Genomic DNA, 19,846 nt, shown 5'->3' with positions numbered 1-19,846 from the left:
CATTGGTATCACCATTCCTTTTTCCTTTTGCACTTGAAACAAAGCACCTAAATAAGTATTGGTTCTACTTATTGGTAGAAGTGGTAGACTTTAGTGTCCTTGTTATCTTGTTATCTTATTAGCAACTGGACCGCGCGCGGCTGCGGCGGTGGCTTCACATGACGTCACACCAGCTTAACCGGCGTTTCTGATAGTCCATGCTGAAACTTATCATTAGCCGCGATCTTATGTCGCTATATTGTAAAAGATCAGCTCTACCTGCAAGAGAAGATTAGCAAGTATCTCTGTTCATAAGTCCTGTAGCACACCGCTCCAACGCTACACACAAGTCTTCTCCAGGCTGTAGAAGTCAAGTCATAGCTTTGTGACTAGATAAATTGGTTTGGTTCGTGGGAGCTTAGCGTTCCAAATGGAATCAGGCTATGAGGGACGCCGTAGTGAAGGGCTCCGGAAAATTCGACCACCTGGGGTTCTTTAACATACACTGACTTCGCACAGTGCACAGGCCTCTAGAATTTCGCCTCCGGCGAAATTCATCCGCCGCGGCCGGGATATCGAACCCGCGTATTTCGAGTCAGGAGCCGTGCGCCATAACCACTGAGCGACCGCGGCGGTACTAGAAAAATAATAAACATTCGCTATGTAAAAGGAGACCTAAGCAGATTGTGGGTGGGGTCCCCTGTCTAGGACTCCTGTTACTAGCTTGACGCACTCGAATTTTATTTTGACTTGCGTGTTCCTCTTAATTTTTCACGCGTCTGAAAACCTTCAGATTTTTTTTTTTCAAATGAAAAGCTTGCCACCCGCAATAAATCAGCCAACATCATGGCGACTGCGGGCTTGTGAGAAAAGATTATGCTTGAAGCGTGAGTCTTCAAAATCTTCGCGCACGTAGTGAGGACAGCAGGAAAAGGCCTGTTGTACCTCCTCGCAACGGGGCATAGGCAAGTAAGTTATACTGCACGGGCAACAAAAGCCGAAACGAATGCATAAATTCGTCGCCTGGACGACTGCCGCATTTATCAAGGGGTATTATATTGCCTCCTCCTCCAAATGTGCGGTTGTGCTCAGTGCATGTAGTGAGAGTGGGGTTTTAATCACGAAAGACAACCACCTCGGAATAACTTTAATAACACACATCATTTCTGCTGCGCAATTCATAGCGAGTAAAACTGACTGTTTCTCAACACACTTTTCCCTCGTGGGTTAGTAATAGAGGGCAAACGGCACACAGGTCTTCGTTCTTCTAATGGTTCCGGATTACCAGGCTTGAAGCGAAAGCTCATGTAACTAGGCCATCCTCACATCCTTCAAAATTATCGGTTCCTCCGAATAGAACTGTTCTTCAGAGTGCAACGGTTCCTCAGAATAGACCGGTTCCTCGGACTGCACTTTAGAGATTTGATCTGCCAGTGCAGTTTTCTTTTCGCAGTGTGTGGCTTCGTCATCGTGAGCTCTCAGGTGATCCAGGAGGCGGTCTGTCCTGGCGAACCGTTTGGGGCAGAGGTGGCAAGCGTATGGGGTCTCTCCGGAGTGCACCCGGAAGTGGCGTAAGAGGGTGCTCTTAAAGGCGAACTTTTTCCCGCATTCTCCACAAGCACGGTGCTTAGCAACCTCATGAATCGCCTGGACGTGCAGTCGCATAGCTGACCGGCGTACAAAAGCAGCTGGGCAAAAAGGGCAGTTGTGTGCTACCTCCCCTGTGTGGAAGCGCTTGTGTTCCTGCGAGTAGAGAAATTCGTCGGATAAGCAATGATTGTTCCGAATTAAAGGAGCATTTTGCACACAGAAATGAATTTTTCTCTGAGGTAGCGAAAACCTTGACTCCATCGTCGCAGAAACATGACATGTAGAAGAAGGTAAAGCGAAAGGTTTAGTCCCAAACGTTTCTAGATCGTTCTCTATATGTTTCATGCATATTTATGTTTTCCGAGCACAACAAAAAAGTGGCCCGGCATGAATATTTTGCTTAAAATGCTCTAAAAAAGCTTGCATGTCGTTCTCAGAACAAAGCTTTCACTTGCGAGGCGTGCGACCAGTTTTTATTGCTGCAGCGCGAAAGCTGGCCGCTTCCCCATTTCGTTTTTTTAAGTGGTTTATTTTGCATTTGGCTAGTTGATAAATGAGCGACAAAGCACTTGCCCTTCTTTGAGAAGGGCGAGGCGAAGGTAAAACCTGTCCGTGGCGTGTGCAACGCAAATATAATCAAGGATTCAAGCACAGCAATTTCATCTGGTGAGGACTGACTAACATCGAATCTGCGATGAACACGGCGACCAAACAGCACAGAATTTCCTTGCCATTAATTGTTACGATCCTTTCAGGCCGTCACTGTTCAAAAATAAGAAGGGAAAAATTTCATCACCACACGGCAAACACTGGCTGCAACTGCTCCAGAAGTACACGTGTGCTCACAGGCTCTACTCTCCCTCATCTAAAGCCGCCGCGGTGGCTCAGTGGTTATGGCGGTCGGCTGCTGGCCCGAAAGACGCGGGCTCGATCCCGGCCGCGGCGGTCGAATTTCGATGGAGACGAAATTCTAGAGGCCCGTGTACTGTGCGTTGTCAGTGCACGTTAAATAACCCCAGGTGGTTGAAATTTCCGGAACCCTCCACTACAGCGTCCCTCATAGCCTGAGTCGCTTTGGGACGTTAAAGCCACATAAACCAAAAACATCTCTCTCATCTAAATATGCTTAGTCCCCTTCCTCTTCTTGCTCTTCGAAGCTCAGCCGGATTACATTAATAACGTATCCACGTGTTTACGTGGCCTCGCATTCAGTGTACATAAGGCGCGACCTTGCGTAAGCGCCGCGTAATATTAATAATAATATTAATTGGTTTTGGGGGAAAGGAAATGGTGCAGTATCTGTCTCGTATATCGTTGGACACCTGAATTGCGCCGTAAGGGAAGGGATAAAGGAGGGAGTGAAACAAGGAAGGAAGAAAGAGGTGCCGTAGTGGAGGGCTCCGGAATAATTTCGACCACCTGGGGATCTTTAACGTGCACTGACATTGCACAGCACACGGGCGCCTTAGCGTTTTTCCTCCATAAAAACGCAGCCGCTGCGGTCGGGTTCGAACCCGGGAACTTCGGATCAGCCGCGTAAGATTGTGAATAAATGCCAAAGGGTGAATTCGCACAGTAAAAAAAAAAAGCCTGGGAAGTGATGGGTGATCTTCGTTCTTCTTGACGTAAGCCTGTAGCTCCATTGTTATACAGGCTACTGAAACATAGCCTGACAGCCCTAGGAAGCATTTCCACATGAAAGAAGAGAGTCTTCACCTTTAAGCTCTTGGCGTATGCATATGTCTTCGGGCACACGTCGCACTGATAAAGCTGTCGTGCGAAATGCACCTGGTGTGCATGACGGTTGAGCTCACGCTCGCTGCTTAAGTACTTGGAGCAGGTTCCGCACTTCCAGCGTGGAGGACCGGCGTGGTCGTCGAGCGCGTGCTGGTCCAGCTCAGACTGCGCAGGACTGTCCTCAGGACGCAAGTCGTTCGGGAACGACGACGGCTGGCGTTCGATTTCAAGCACGTCGGCGACGGCAGTTTCCTTTTGCGTAATGGTGACGTCATTGCATTCCCAGTCCGCCCTGCTTCCTATAGAAACCAGGTTTGACGCGGTGTCGTGCTCTTCCGCAGAAGGAATCCCCGAGTCTCTCAAGTGGCGCCTTACTTTCTGGCTGGTGGACATTTCGGAGGCCATGGAATTGAGAGCATCCAACAAAGTTTCCTTCCTTAATGCCACAATGGAGTCCATCTGTGATAAGAAGCAATCAAAATCGTTTAACTTGGCGTCGGGTGAAACGTGGTAGTGTTTGCAGGAGCTAAGTGCATGCAGCAAGCCTTGCATCTGAGGACCACAAGTGGGTATGCGATCAGGCCACCCGCGCACACTCTCCCCGGGTTGTCCCCCTGTCCTTGGAAACCTACTCCCAATCAGACAATCTGGCCCTTACATTCAAAGACGTCACCGATTACTACAAGCAGGATCAGCGGCGCTACCCGGCCCCTTGTAAGGTACTCTATCTGGCCCCCAGAATAAGGGCTCCACCTAATATTGTGAGGAGAGGGGGCCAATAGAGCCCCAATCCAATCGCCTCTCTGTAATGATTTAATGGTTAATGAAAGTTTTTCACCTCCACCTACACTTAACGATCAGTCGACACTTGCCAGGCACAATAATATCGCCGCCTGTTCCACGGCCCCACTCCTGTCTCCGGTGATTGTAAATAACATTACCTGCTGTGTTTATCGCCACTGAAATCTCTCTATGAAGCCATTTTTCTGATTCAGAGTATATATACGCGTCATCGGGGTAAACTCTAGTGGCAGAATAACATATTGTCACCACCACTTTCGCGGTGATCACGTTTTGTAGCTCCGTGCTTCTGAACGGGAGTCCCCATTGTAAGGTGTGCTTTTAAGTTTTCTTATATTAGTTTACTTCGTTCCTCCACATCGATGGCCAAATTTGTGACCCAGCTTCTGCACGCTGAGCGTGGGGTACTTCACACGGCATTCTAATTAAGATACAGTATTCAAATTCATGCACGAATTTTTTTCTTAGCAACCATGCGTCCTACTGAATATCATTTGATAACGAGCAATGGTTAATAAAACTTGGATGCTTCAAGACACAAGAAGCTGTGACCTCACATGCATTGGCATCTTGTAGAAAATATTCTCGAGAAATGGCCGTATGCCTTTACAGCACGAGACACAAACTAAACAACGTCTCAACAATGAAGTGATGGGCTTCACAGTTTTCTAATAAGTAGTTAGGTTGACAGAGCAGTCGCAAAGACGTTTTAGATCGCCCATTTACACCTACGGCGGCAGCGGCAGCAGCGGACCATTAGCAGCCGGTAACCATCTAGATACAAGCTTGCACTTTATCTTTCAGTTATTTCTTTTCTAAGAATTTCAAAGCCGAGACAAGAAGCCCATAAGAGCACATAACTTTTCTTGGCTTCAAGCTACTTTGATTAGAACAAATTGGTCACGCTAAAGGCTCTATAAAAACATTTAAAGAAACAATCAAGCGTCTCGCCACGGGGCAGCAGCTTTAAATGATGGAAGAAAGTGGGAGGCGGTCGTCAACAGTACGACACATACTGCCTCCGTCACTGTGTGAAATCTGTAAGAAAACAGGCTTCTTCGTACAACAATGGAAAGCATATACTGTATCTTTCAGCCCCGCTATAAAGTTGCCATTACATTCCGGTTCCAACCGGTTTTAGCGCACTAGCACTGCAGCTTCCACTTAGCGGCGAGGCCGTTGTCTGAGGGCTGTGCCTCTGTGTGGGCAGGCTGTGATGACGTCACAAGGTGACGTTACTTAGCTGACCCACCAGCAACTTAGGTCTCTTCTCTGGGGATTTTTGTGCACTAGCACTAAAGCCCGCACTTGCCGATTTCCCCGATGTTTATCCGGTCCCTATGCGACCTTCAAGAGCTATGTGTCACCCGCCTGGGTGGCATTTGGGCCGCCTAGGTGCCGTGGTCTTGCGACGTCGTCACAACCTACTCACCGGATTGTAAACAAACTTCCCACCACGGCAGATGAAATTTAAATTAATGTCTGGTCGCGAGAGGTTCCCTGGGAAAAGCAACCTGGGTCTCACAAGTGGCACCGGTGGCAGCAGTTGGCCTCGCAGGGCAGTGACCAAAGAAGTCTGAATCAACGGGCTCGGCAAACAACCCTGGCCGTTAGACTAAGCGCCTCTCCCAATTCTGGACGCATAAAATTCTTCATGGAATAAAATGTCATCACCACCACCACCAACAAAAAACAGGCCATTGGTCCTCGATTTTCTATAGTAGGGTTGAACAAAACGGCGTGCCATTATCTTGTTTTCTATGCATTCCTGTAAATAGGTAATTTTTAATATGGGTGTCCGCGTGCTGCGATTCAAGAGTGTCGATATTAGGATTATCGGCGTGGTCACTCCACTATATCAAATTACATGTTCATGGCCATCGAAGTGCGGTAAATAGAGCAATATGAGCACAGCACACGCAGAAATAACCGTGTAAGCCTAATCGAATGCGCTAGACTATATGTAACTCTCCCAACGTCTTCATAGTTCTACACAGATTGAGAAACACACAAGGCTCGCCCCCATCAAAACGCCGCGGGTTCAAACCCACCCGCGGCGGCGACCTTTAGATGGAGGCAAGACCCGAGACGACGGCGTAAACTTTGCGTCGTCACCGCATGGTATAGAACCGCAGTTGCTTAAATTTATCCACAGACCTACACTAATAAGCTTATTTTTCTCTTTCTTCTTTCAGTTCTTCCCTTCCCTTACGGTGCGTTTTAAGCCTCCACCGAGAAGTGAGAATTAATGCACTTTTAGGTGACTTTCTTTTTTTTTGCTAGCATTAGGCCCACTATCCTCTAGAAATTAACGGGGATGTCGGCGGCCCGCACTAAGTCCATGTTTTTGCAAGCTGACAAAATTGCCTCAATCGCCTGGCGTCAGATCTACCAAGAGACTCAAACGCGCATCGGACATCGGGCCGATAGGCAACGGATCAGTGCAATCCTAGATAGAACAAAACGTTGTGTTCGCGTGCCTCCCGCGTGGGCAATGGGCCTGGCCAGCTCTTAAAATACGTACTTCGACTTCCTGCAGGGAACATGTAAGGAAGCCGGAATTGGGCTTGCCCCTCTAAAACCTTCCTCTGACTTATGTCGGGAAGGGCTAACCCACGTGGAAACCCAAATGCAGCGTGCGTGCCTATGGTCTGCCCAAAGTACTACTACAGAAGGAGTTTGCGAGGCTGTCTACATTATACCGGTGTGGGCCCGAGGTGCAGAAACAGCATCGGTCATGCCCACATTGCACCCACAGTGGGCCACCACCTCAAAGTCAACTTTTGTGCGGCATGAGGCAAAAAAAAAAGAGAATGACAAAGTTGTTCTGTCAGAGAGAAGCATCGCAGGTTGAGCGGACTACTTTTGTGGATGGGCAATGGAAGGGGAAACACATAACATGCTGCTTTTCGAGCTACGTCGTGTGCAATTCCGACCGGTGCTATGATGCACCATAATCTGACGCGGCTCAGTGCAGAATCACCTAGATAGACGCGGTACGGCGCGTTCATTTGACCTAAAGTCTACACTGCGTGCGTTACACTGAAATTAGTCTATGGCGCGCGCTTACCGTATGGTAATAAACTGAAAGGAATCCCTGGTTTCCGCACTTGTCTCGTGTCGCTAGTGCTGTATCAGCCCAAACACCGCCTGAACCCGCGGAGGGTATGTTATGATGGACGATGAGGCGGGTGAGTGGCTATTGTGTAAGAATGCTAAGCGCAGACCGTACTGCTTAATCCTGGCCAGAGCGGCCGAAGAATTATGGAGCCCAAGCGGAAGAAAGTCTGTCCACAGAGGTTTCGGTAGAAGTTATCAAATGGAGCGTTTAATTAATCTGAAGCTCTGCACACTCATATGTGTAATTGATCCCAGAGCCATTTCTGCATGTAGAACTAAAAGATCTAATCAATCAGCCTCGTATTACGAAGATAAGCGGAGTCATTGTTGCTGAATCTGCGAACTGGAAGCTCACTATTTTCTTCGACGCCTATACCAGAAAACCTAGCGAACAGACTTGAGGGCATAATGCTAACTGCCGATATTCAACTCACTTTTAAATGTGCTGACAATGTCTGTACACAACCGTTCCTATTTAACAAAAGAAAATGATCCGCACATTGCGTTATGCATTAGGACTCACCTCTTGTTCTGATGACGAGTGCTTCAGGTACAAAAGGGCTAGAGGCCAAAGGAATAGCAAGCGACGAGAACGCTCACAGAACTAGTCAGTATGTGTCCTCGTTTTCTTTGCGATGGTGGCGATACGGCTGACGCCTTTATTGAGAACGAAGAAGCGTGCTAAATCGGCGCATAACTGCTTGATTGATATTACGTGGTTATTTTGTGCACTGTTCTCAGTCTACTAACGGCCTGTGAAATCTTCTCAATAGACGAAAAACACCACCGTGAGTTTTTTTCACGCAGCAGCATGGACTTACTTTAAACGACCGACGTGTCCCCAATCGTCGCGCTGTTTTTTGACCTCCAACATATATCATGTTAGACAAGTGCGGTTCGTGGCAATGGGCATGTGGCTCATACCCACATGATCTACTATGCGTCATAAGATGAGCGCCGCGCATGTGATCAAGCTTGCACATACGTGCAGATGTGTACCATTGAAACACTTGTTCGGATGGCTTGGCACGCGACCTTACTAGCAAAATGCAGCTGCATAAAGCTCATCGAGTTAACTGTTTTAATGCTTCCTTAAAGACGAATACTATCCGACGGCGTCGGCGTGTGTGAGGCCGTCACCTGCCAATCATGGCAGGTTCGTACAGGAAGATTTCCATCTATCCACTTCCCATCTGTCAACCGTCCCTTTTCTTCCCTCCTCTCTCCACTTCTAGAGGAAAGGAAATAGATGCCGAAAGAACAGACTAAGCAAAAATGAAAATGAATTAGAATAAAATGACTCCGAAAACAGCAGAGGGCCTACTTGCAAATACACAGCCTCAGGTAGAACTGTGTGTCCAAAAATGAGACTGGCGGGATGTATTCCTTCACGCATGGTTGAGGATTAGCAAGTGGCTCTGTTTGAAGCAACCACCTGCCGGAGGAAGAGAAACAACGTTATTGTAAGAAAAGAACAAAATGTTTTCAAGGGTGGGTTCCTACTTGTCCAGGAGCCCACGGACCTGAGCCTCACGGAGAGCTCTGTCCAATAGCCATGTTTGTCCAGCTGGTTGGGCAGCCCTCAGAGCGGCCTCCCAAGGAGGGGGATGGATTGGGTATGGGGGAAGAGCCATGGGTTGGGGGTGCATGCGGGTGGTCTTGGTCGTCCCACATTTTAAGCAAAGTGGGAGGGTGCAGTAGGGCATTTCATAAACGCTGCCCAATTGCATCGGTAGTGATAGGAGGATTCGCCGCGTTCTATCAATATGACACCTTTTGGCTAGTTGCGTAGTCGCAATTGGAATATATTCAGAATTGGATTAGATTGTAGAATGAATGACAACGAACTCAGAGGTGGAGTACGGTCAAGATTGAAACAGAATCGAAATTGAAATAGATGACCGAGGTAGCGAAAGAAGAATGCTATCGCATTTCTTCAGCATAAATCTAATTCATCGCCCCTAAATTGTTTATGGCCTTCTAGTACGTAGCACGTTCACCCTTGTTAAAGTTTTTTTTTTTCGCGCGGTGTAAATGTCTGTAATCTGCGATACCTAGTAAGCTCTATCACGCGAGGTTCGGCGTGTTATTTGGGCTAACGGATGTATGTAAAGGATTCGAAGCAGCTCATTACGCCTCTCGCTTTAACGAACAATCCGTTTGAGCGAGAGCCCTACTCCTCATGGTACAACTTCCGATTTCGATTTAGTGGAGACAATGACATTCAATATCTCACAAGATCAAAATGAGCTTAACTGCGTGGTGCTATGGCCCATGCTGTGGTAGTATGACCACGTGATCATATGGCTATGACCATCGGATGCCTGACCTTGACCGTTGAGCTTGACCGTTGACATTTGATTTGACGCAGTGGAGACCATGCTTAACAGAGCTTTCGCTCGTATAACTAACTAGGTTCAAGCCACGTTGAACCCCGGCCATTTTTTTTTCAATTCTTAATTGGGGCCATGGTATTCATCTAGAGTTTTTAACGCACGCAAAGTTCAGTATTAAAGTCCACGTTTAAAAAGAAAATTTGTATCCCAGGTGCACTGCTAGGGATACTGAACAAATAATCAACATGGCCTTTCAGAACATTCCCGTTAATGAGTATAGCGCGACAAGCTACATAGGCAGCCGGATATAGGCCCATTGCAATAATCAAGAATGAATGTTCAGTGGTTTAGCGCGTGCATCGTTCAACAGAACTCGTGGGGCGTCCACCTCATCACAATGTCTTTTTTTTTTTTCCCGTTAGAAAGGCTCCGTGTCTAGGACATCAAGCTCCCTCAGAAACGTCTTTAGGTCTTCCAGTCTGAAGTCTCCGTTTTCGCGAGTCGCTTCATCTTGGTCCGCCGACGATTCTCTGACGTCCTCGTTGTCCATGGTGTTGCCGCACCAGGCCGTATAGTGCGCGGGCAGATCGGCGTGAAGCACACTGTCGCCGCAACGCGGACACGCGAGGACGTGAAATGCGCACTCTTCCTCGCAGTGTGTGAGTATGTCCTGCAGGGTTCCCACAAAGTCGCAGCCCTGCTCCTGGTTCCAACAGTAAGCCTGAAACACAATAGAAGAGGGCTAATGAAAAGGCTTCAGCTTAATTTTAGGACAACGCAGCGAGCTATAAAAAGAAAAATGATAACTGCAGCTTTAAGAGACCGGAAGTGGACAGAGTGGGTTAGGAAACAAGCGCGGGTTAATGAAGTCCTTTTCAAGATCAAGAGAAAGAAATAGAATTGGGCAGGGCATGTACCGAGAAGCAAGATAACTGCCTGTACTTAAGGGTAACGGAGTTGATTCCAAGAAAAGGCAAGCGTTGCAGGGGGCAGCAGAAGTTAGGTGGGCGGATGAGATTAAGAAGTTTGCGGGCTTACGGTGGGTGCAGCTGACAAAGGACAGGGTTAACTGGAGAAACATGGAGGAGGTCTTTGCCGTGCAGTGGGTGTAGTCAGGCTGATGATGACGATGATGATGGTAAAAGAATGCGCGGTATGATGAGGGAGTTCAAAATTGACATCCTGTGCGTGCTAGGCGACAACGTTGCAGCAGCGTCTTGGTCCGATGAAAAGAAGTACAGCCATGGTAGAAACATTTAATCTTCAGTGCTGTAAAAATTATGCGTAATATAACAGAAAACCATAATATTCACTAGTGCAGTTTAGCAATATACTCCAGCCACAGTTATAATTGAGCTGGGTGGCCGCGAAGCTTTTTGTTGAGTTTCTACGACACGTTTGGATGCTCCTAATGTATACATCTACAGAAAGGTTAGAACAGCGCGTTTCTCTCTCTTACGGTTTGGAAATCAAGGAAGTACACGGGAGGCTAACGAGTTCAGAGAGAAACTGGCAAAATTTAAACGGGAGTGTATAAATGCTATAGAAAACTTCACAATCACAATCACAGACGTGACAATAAAAAATCAAGCCTAAATTGACATCCGGAGTTATAGTTCCTGTACAACTTACGTTTAATTCACTTTGATAATCATGTTGCATCTCCGGCGTGGTTTTGGCTCTGCGTAAGCTTCCTGGTAACGAAAGCGATCCTCTTGGGCGCAAACTTAAAGGGAAGCATAGGGGAATTCGAAGTTGGCCTGTATAAAAATATTAGAATATTGGTAGGCCAAAGGCGTCACTTATAAAAACGGAACTCTTATGTGAGTTAAAAGTAAAAAAAAAATTAGTGGGGTGTCTCCATCAGCCCCTCATTTTGAAAGTAACCTCGAGGCGCCGATATACTGCCCTCTGGGATCTCTGAGGCTGGGCTGCGGCGTCATTCACTTCCAAACGGTGATTACGGAATATTTTTTGGTGTAGGCGTCAAGAATTTCGACCGGTGGTGGGAAATTTATCAAATTAAATTTTATTACCAGTAAATTCACCCTTTTGTTGTGGAAAAGCATATGCATACCGAGAATGAGCCATGTAATTGATGTTTATTTGAAATAAAATTTTGTTCCGGTTGCCTTGAAAGTTAAGTCGTTTAAAAAGATTTGGCACTCGATGCGAGACAACACGAAAAAAAGCGCTCAGAATGAATCAAGTACTAATGGATGAACGAAAAGAAACGAATGGCCAATGTTTAGTTCAACACTTATTTCTGTTTTTTTTGTGCTTTGTTCGCTCTCGATGATTTATTATCCACGGCTGTAGCGAGGTCTCTTGGTGGATTTACACAGATGTAAGATCCACGCAAAGCAGGTTGGAAGGGGGACTACAAAAATACAAAATGCTTGACGGGAATCAATTCAGCAACTTTTGTGCTTTAGAACTACACACTCTGTCTGCTATGCCACTTGTAGACGTGTATTTTGGCTACAATGGCCTTATTAATCTTATAACGGGTGGCTGATTTCCTGTGTGCTTTTAGAACATAGATTGTAATACAAAGAGGTGAAGGTCATGAGGGGTGGTCGCATCCAGTGCGTTACGAGCAGTGTAAGCAGCCGAAGGAACGAAGCGGATTTTTAAGATGAAGAAAGTGGGAGAGAGTGGAGCATGATTTAATTCATTTTCTCCGCATCTGTAGGAAAGCGTAGAGGAACAAGTGAACAATGCGGGAAGAAAAAAGGGGTGGGGGGGGGGGGGGGGACGATGGGAGAGTCATGGCACAGTGACTGGACGGAGAGTGGCCGAGTGTACCTACCTATGGACGACACGCACACACGTCCCACAAGTGCGTTAAGGCTGACATCCAGGCAGGCCCCGCAAAACGCTCTTGGTCCGCATTCTATTCAGCAAATTTTAAGAGCCGTCCACCCGGGACTACAAAAGTTTCTTTGTAGTGGAGGGCCTCGAATTCTTGAGCAGCAGTTGAATAAAGTGCTATGATGCCTATATCAGCGTCACGCTATTATTTCGAAAGACCATTAACCGATAGTGTATCACTGTAAGAGTATTTGAGCGATGCAGCATGCGCTGATTTATTCTACACCAATTGAACATTTATCGATTCGACGGAGCAGCAAGGAACACTCTCGAGATTTCGAGGGGCTTCGATCGGAGTCAGCGTCGACTTTGGACTTGGGGTACTGAGACTTATGGGCTCAGATACGAAATTGGGGCGTTGTATTGATTCAGAAGTATCTTAGAATGTAAATACATATTGTAGCAAGGAGTTTTTTGTGAGTGGTACCTGAAGAATTGGATATAATTCAAATGGGGCTGTCCATACGCTGAAAATTCGTTCTAACGACTGGCCTGGTACTATGAAGTCATTTTTCCCAAACCGGAACACATATGTTTGCTATGCTACAGTGTATACAGTATAGAACTTATTTTGTCAAAAAGCCGACTGGGCTCAAACCAATGAGGCAAGCTGAGTATCCTTGTCGATAAGGCACAAATAAAAAAACACCCAACTTCTTGCTCAAAAATGCCTGATTGCTGTTGCAAATTTTCTAAAACAACATTCATTTCAAGAACTGTGTTTTTAACTTTTTTAGATTAAACTAGAAGCGCGGTTGTTTGTGAGCTGGAATCATTATTTATGATGATAGTGAATTTCTATGGCGCAAGGGCATCTGCGGCCAAAGAACGCCATGGCACAAGGTATTTTTCGTATGCTCAAGGTGGGGGTCAAAGACCCATTTCCCAAGCATTTCACAACCCTTATTAAGCCGAGCACCAGGCAGGGAAAAGTACCCATTGTATAGCCGGTGGGTACCCGGAGAGAACTGGTGATCGAGCCCCGCACCTCCCGCATGCGAGGCGGATGCTCAAACACTAGGCCACCGCTGAGGTTCTACTTGAAGCATTATTATTGGCGACGGTAATTCCACAAGAGCTTTGTTGGTGACAATCAAATTTCTTGGCAGCTGCCAAGATTGTGCACTCTAGCCGCAGCGCAATTCCTTACAGTTTTTTCCCGACTGATAACCTCGAAGGCAATGAACTCAATAGAGAATTGAAAGCCTCTGTTTGACCAGGGTACCTAAAAATTCCTCGGCACTGCAGCACAAGTCACAACAGAGCATATCTATACAGCATGGCATTCAGTACTATGTACTCTTCATGTGCGCGTCCTCCACTGCTGCGCCGAAACACCTTTTACAGATTGATTACAAATTGTACTACAAAGCAGTCAGATCATGCTGTGTTGTCGGTTGTCGAGGAAGAGCTCAAGCGCAGTAAAAAATTCTGTCCGAAGCTTTGCAGGAACAGCTCCCAGAGCTCCCCTGATGGCCCTGCTCGTGGAAGCGTTGAAGGCAATACGCTACGCCAGGCGTTAACCAAGGCTTTAGTACGTCTCTCCTCAGTTTCATACGAAGTGTGAGCCGAAACCTACAGAGATCTGTTATAGGAATGGGTTCGTTTCTGTGGTCTACTTGGATGATTTTGGGTCTGAGCTTTAGTAAGCTCACAACGCAAGCACCGAGGAATAATCTTAAGTAGCAAAACATCGTCCAATCCGGCTTAGTGCATTGATTACTCTGGTACCCTTCCAAATAAGGTTAAATTACGGTTGAACAGAAAATACTCTTCAAGAGATGGCTAAGTGCTAAGTGCACTCTCTACTACCAACTTTCATATGTGTCACTCAGCGGCTTTTCGTCAATGGGCAGCTAGTAACAGTAGTGCTTGTTTTACGAGATATTCGGAGAGAATATGCCGCGAGCCTCCCAGCCTCCTCTCTGAACGGTATTTACATGGTCGTGTAGGCAGCAGGATGGCTTATTCATGTCTCAAAACGAGCTTGACATATGAAAGGACGATAAAGAACAGCAAGAAAAAGTAGACAAAGACAATTACCGCCTTGACAACACAATACTTTACGGGTGTTCGAAAAGAGTGCGTTTGCGCAGCCCGCTGCATTAACCGATTTACTTCACTCTACATTTCTTCTTGTCCGAAATTACAGTACACAGGCGCCGTTTACTCTGTAGGAAATCTGATGACCAGCTCGCGCTTCAAAAAATGTTGTAGCAGTGTTAATATAAATTAAATCTCTAGAATTTTTACTGATATCTTCAAGCTCTTGCACAATAACCTCGGAGAAGCTTAAGCTAATCGCTTTCTCACCTGCAAACTGTTCGCTTTCTTCGCTGACAACTGGATCCTGGCACACTGGCGCATTTTAAAAGGCTTCCGGTCCAGGGGACACACTCCGCTAACGCCGCCCTCTCCCTGTTCATCTTCAAGGCTTCCCTTGTGGAAAGACCCGCACAATACGTGCGAGCACGGAAGCAGCATCGTCTTCTTGGGTATCACATTGCAGAGGCCGCACGTGTGGTAGTACGGCACGTCGTCCACGAACCTCGTCGGCCTCCAGTTGACGCCTGTCAGCAGGTGACGCACCCGATGCAGAGGCGGCTCTCGCCCGCCTTCCTCCATGACAGCCGTGCGGACCTACAGCGATGGAGGACGGGCGCTCCGAGACGGTAGATGTATCACTGATAGGCGGCGAAGCATGACGGGACGTCCATAATGGCATGGGCGACACTGAAAGGGCTCGCCCCTCTACCTTGAACTTATCTTATTCAGGTTCGCACGTTTTGATGTTTTGAGAGGACAAGCGTGGCTTGCTCTGCCTGCGATTCTGATCGTTGTCGGGCAGGCTACATATCACATCGTGCGAGCTCTCCGCACGATAACGGTGCACAAAAGGAGTAGTACATTGCACATTCTACACACGCCTTTTCCAAATAACCTTCGTCGAAAATCTGCCACAGCGGCCAAGATTTCATTACGCGCCCTTGTCGTCAGCAGTCGAACGACGTAAAATTGGTTTTGAGAAAGTGGAAGGCGCAGTAACTGTATCTAAACTCGCGCCTCAGCCGCTCCGTGGGAGAATAGATGAAGGAGGATGTGAGAGAAGAAAGAGAGAAAGATTGCCGAAGTGGAGGGCTCCGGTATAGTTTCGACCACTTGGGGACCTTTAGCACCCGGCGCGGTGCCTAAGTGGTTAGTGCACTCGGCTTCTGAGACCGAGTTCCCGGGTTCGAGCCCGACCCCCGGGGGTCTTGTTCCACTACCATCTTTCGTCTTTCCCTCTGGGAGCGGTTGAGATGTCCGCCTAGAAGTGAGACAGTTACTGCGTCATTTCCTTTCCTCAAAATCAATAACCGAACAGTTACTCATAGTTTGATAGTGTGATAGCTTCTGCGCGTTTGGTAGGCTCTTCGCTAACATATAATGTCTGTAAACATGCTTCCTCCGACGTTACAGCACTCGTTCCTTGCATCCGCCAGACGTTCGAACCCGACCGCGGCGGCTGCGTTTTTATGGAGGAAAAACGCTAAGGCGCCCGTGTGCTGTGCGATGTCAGTGCACGATAAAGATCCCCAGGCGGTCGAAATTATTCCGGAGCCCTCCACTACGGCACCTCCTTCTTCCCTTCTTCTTTCACTCCCTCCCTTGTACCTTCCCTTACGGCGCGGTTCTTGTGTCCAACGATACATGAGACAGATACTGCGCCATTTCCTTTCCCCCAAAACCAATTATTATTGCATCCGCCAGACCGATCTCACCTAGAACGAGAGACACAATTCGAGAGAAAATACAATCTAACAAAATTAAAGGGACACTTTAGCTCCGCCTTTAAGAGTATGCAGCTATAGCGTTAATGGCTCCCTTAAATTCGTTTCTCTTCATACGAACTCACTGTTCATTGTTCGCATTATGTCGCTTATCTCAAAACAGTTTCCAAATTGTTTTCTTCGAACTTTTCCACACTGCAGTTTGCGCACATAAGGTTGCTTCTATATACATAGACATTTATTAGTACTCACTGCACTATACACAATCACATGGCGGCAAAGGAGCGTGTCAACCGGACGCAGTTCCGCACAAATGTTTCGCACTGAGAAAGCTTTACTCAGCTCCCGCGCCATCTTTTGCTGCAGCTGCGTACTTATGATCACCGCGGTTTTCCGATGGCCGCTGCATGTCGGCGCCACTATGTCACTTCAAGCAAATAGATTGAACGCCAACATGTACTTTGCTGCCTGCTTAATTACTATTTCTCTCATTAGAATTTTCCAATTACAAACATACTTATTAGCATGCGCTCATTCGAACCGCTTTATGTGAAATAGAGCACAGCTTACATATGAAACCCTGCTTGTACCTAAGCCGCACAAGCGTGTCTGGGCGGCCTAGTCCATAGCGTGCCTTCCTGTAATGGAATGTGTGAAGCTTAAGGGAGGCCCTCGCAATCCGAGCTGCATGATGAAAAATGTGCCGAAAGTCACGTGTTTTCGCAAGGGCTACTGGAGTCTTTGGTCGATGTCGCCGCCAAAAGTAAAGACAGGCGCAGCGGCGTCGGCTGCATCATTGTCTGAAAGTGCGCAGAGACGGCGGCCAACTAGCGAGGGGGCGCCCTCACTTCCGGCTTAATAAAATGTGAATTAACAACCTCTCCTAATTTTTTTACTTCCTCCATGCTGCCTGTCAACCTAAGAGCCGCGGGTATCAATCGCTACTCAGTCCTCTTTTAAGTTATTTTCATTCCAGACGTCAATGCTTGACGTGGATTTCTCGACGCAGTGCTGATGACGCCTGCGCCGAGACACCAATTAAAGGCGATGATTCCAACCGCGCATCTCATGAACGCTACTTTGTCACTCCGGGCGTCCAAGGGACGTAACGAAATATGGGTGTAAAGGTTTCTTTAGTGACAACCTTCCTTGTGTTCTTCTTTGGGTATGGATAACATCAAAACACCGTACAGCGTGCACGGATTATACCGCTAATTTTGTGTTCTGTGTGTTTCCCTGCCTTACCCCGAAGTTAAATTATGAATATTAAATAATGTCAATGTACTTTGAGCCCCAGGTTCTCAAAATTCGGAGTCATACCGTGCGCAGCATATTTCATCTTCATTTTGCTCTTTACTTCATCCCTTCCTATGCAGTTGAAGGCCGCACCAGGAGTAGGACTTCCTCATGATCAATTATATCCTCGAAAAGCTAATGAGTTTCCTGCCAACTCTTGTCCCCTTCCAAGCCACTGTATTTGAGGCACGGTTTCATACGCATGCTTGAAGCCACGGCGCAATAGAGTTAGCGGGTCCCTTCAGTTTCCTGGGGTCTTCTGTACGTGTCACTTGGCATACACGCACAATATTCTTTATTCTTCTCTTATTTTTATTTGTTTTATCTCTAAAACATTTTCTTGCCAGAAGACACGCCACGCCTTCCTTTAAGAAAATCGAAAGAACGTTCCGCAGTGTTCGAGAGGTAGAGCACTCGGTTTGGCTGCTCAAGGAGCTGTGGCTCGTGTCCCGGCTGAACCATTTTTCTTTTCAACGCAATTGTTCTTCTTTTATCAGAGGCACTACGTAATGATGGTGGATCGACGCCGCATCTCTGCCGACAAATGATAAATTGGGAAGTGGTGTCATCACTGTTTCACTGTGTGATCTTTGTGGGGTGTTTAGTTACCCGCGCGAGCTCATGTGATTGTGACATCAGGACCTTCTCGACCCCTTCGAATTTTCTCGACAAAACGCCACAAACTACAACGCCGGCTTTTCAGCTGAACGGCACCCTAAATCTTGTCGCGTTAAAAGGCGCCCGTGAGCTGTGTGACTAAGTGCACAGTAAATATCCCCTGCCGGTCTAAATTATTCCGGAGCCCTCCACTGCGGCTCTTCTTTCATTCAATCTCACTGTGCACTTTTTCCTTAAGGTGTGCACACCATTACTGGGCCCTTAATTTTGTTAAAGTTACTTTAATGTCGCCGTAAAATAGTCGCCTAAGTGAACTCCAGGACAACTTCGACCACTTGTGGCTCTTTAACCCTCACTCATGACGTGCAGCGCTCTGCACGAGTTCTGCCTGCGTCGAGATGCGGCCTCCGCAACCTGGTGCTCAGCAGCAGAACGAATTTCGTATTGCGCCCCAACGGCTTAGTTGCTTTGGTTAGAGATCGTTCATATTGAAGGCTCGATTTATACAGAGTGCCTAGACGCTAATTCACTCTGAGGGTTTACCGAAGACATTGGCGTAAGCCTTAGGGTCCTGACTGCACGGTATACGAGCGTTGAAAAAGTTGCGATTTCACCAACTCCCGTACCGTAACAAAAAAAAAAAACGCACCTACTCTGATACCCCTGAAACATAGGCACAAAAAAATGGCATTAAGCACCTAAAGATTTAACTTTTAATGCCTTTCGCATGGTGTTACATAAGCGAAGCGTAAGGGCATTCGTCCTAATTACATCCGCGACCTAATGAGTACCTCACCATTCGTTGAGCCTTCATTAAACCATGGAATGGGTAGACTCGTGCCAAGCGCTTAGGCCCACTAGCATATATTTTTGTATAAATTAAGAAACCATCTATTAAGCAACAAAGAAAGTAGTAACGATACTTAGTTTAAAAAGCGCCTATACCGGCAATTATCGCAGCAGAATTTCACACTTGTAAAGAAACGCTACCGAATCCAGCAAAAAAAAAAAAACGCACGAAGTTGGCAAGAATCACAGCGAGATGAACACTATTTTGCCGAAACATACATTAATTATTATATTTTTAAACATAGCAATTTCAGCGAATGTCATACCTTATACATTTTTTTTCCATCTAGACCATCATGATCGCCTAGTGAAATGACATTAAAGCTCAGCGTGCAGCACTGGCTAAAGAATTAATGGCGTTAAGCAGCATAAGACATTAGGTGCCTAATTTCATTTTTTTGTGCCCATGTCGCAGGTGTATACCTCTGGCGCGCCTGTCGAGCGCACTACCCTGGTGAGGAAACCTACGAAGTATTTGAAGCCACGCAGATATGCGACGCTTTTTTCCAAGTGGATTTGGTGTGCGAATAAGGTATGAAGAACTCCTGCTATTTGTTGCCTTGTGAAGCGTGGGCAACGGGACACCTTCAAGTAGGAATCAGAAGAAGGCTGCTTTACGGATGCCGGCGATCAGTCGGAGAAACTCGCTGAGGAAGATGAAGTTACTCTGCCTTACTTGGCATATAACATTGTGTGAGGTCAACAACAACAACAATAACAATGGCATATATATAGCAATCGGCATTTAACAACTTGGTATATAACAATGGGAGAGACTCCACACCGCAGTGTCAACCCATTTTGGTGGTAGGCCCAGTGTCGCAATTTTTATCATTCTCCACATTCCTGTAACGAAAATATGAAGAGGGGTGAAGG

At 46.9% G+C, this 19,846-nt stretch overlaps 2 protein-coding genes across 2 annotated transcripts; both read right to left on the bottom strand.

The window, feature by feature from the left end:
* Positions 1 to 1,184: 1,184 nt before the first annotated feature.
* Positions 1,185 to 7,839, bottom strand: LOC144107197 (uncharacterized). The gene is made up of 3 exons (XM_077640206.1): positions 7,751 to 7,839; positions 3,286 to 3,765; positions 1,185 to 1,722 (listed from the first exon to the last, which is right to left on the bottom strand). Exons 2-3 carry the CDS (start codon positions 3,763 to 3,765, stop codon positions 1,291 to 1,293), a joined length of 912 nt encoding a protein of 303 aa, XP_077496332.1. The 5' UTR covers positions 7,751 to 7,839; the 3' UTR covers positions 1,185 to 1,290.
* A 2,134-nt stretch (positions 7,840 to 9,973) lies between these two features.
* Positions 9,974 to 15,066, bottom strand: LOC144107631 (RING finger protein 151-like). The gene is made up of 2 exons (XM_077640732.1): positions 14,751 to 15,066; positions 9,974 to 10,284 (listed from the first exon to the last, which is right to left on the bottom strand). Exons 1-2 carry the CDS (start codon positions 15,060 to 15,062, stop codon positions 9,982 to 9,984), a joined length of 615 nt encoding a protein of 204 aa, XP_077496858.1. The 5' UTR covers positions 15,063 to 15,066; the 3' UTR covers positions 9,974 to 9,981.
* Positions 15,067 to 19,846: the final 4,780 nt, after the last annotated feature.

Source organism: Amblyomma americanum, chromosome 10 (genome assembly GCF_052857255.1).
Source record: "Amblyomma americanum isolate KBUSLIRL-KWMA chromosome 10, ASM5285725v1, whole genome shotgun sequence".
NCBI classification, from domain to species: domain Eukaryota; kingdom Metazoa; phylum Arthropoda; class Arachnida; order Ixodida; family Ixodidae; genus Amblyomma; species Amblyomma americanum.
The sequence above is the reverse complement of the archived record's forward strand: the minus strand, read 5'-3'. Positions and strand labels throughout refer to the sequence as shown.

Bases quoted from the DNA above. Each gene is read 5' to 3' on its own strand.
- LOC144107197 (XM_077640206.1), bottom strand. From the start codon at position 3,765: ATGGACTCCATTGTGGCATTAAGGAAGGAAACTTTGTTGGATGCTCTC. The intron at 1,723-3,285 runs GTGAAGACTCTC...CTCTACTCGCAG, and splicing joins CATACGCCAAGAGCTTAAAG to GAACACAAGCGCTTCCACAC.
- LOC144107631 (XM_077640732.1), bottom strand. From the start codon at position 15,062: ATGGAGGAAGGCGGGCGAGAGCCGCCTCTGCATCGGGTGCGTCACCTG. The intron at 10,285-14,750 runs GTGAGAAAGCGA...ATTGTGTTTCAG, and splicing joins AGAAAGCGAACAGTTTGCAG to GCTTACTGTTGGAACCAGGA.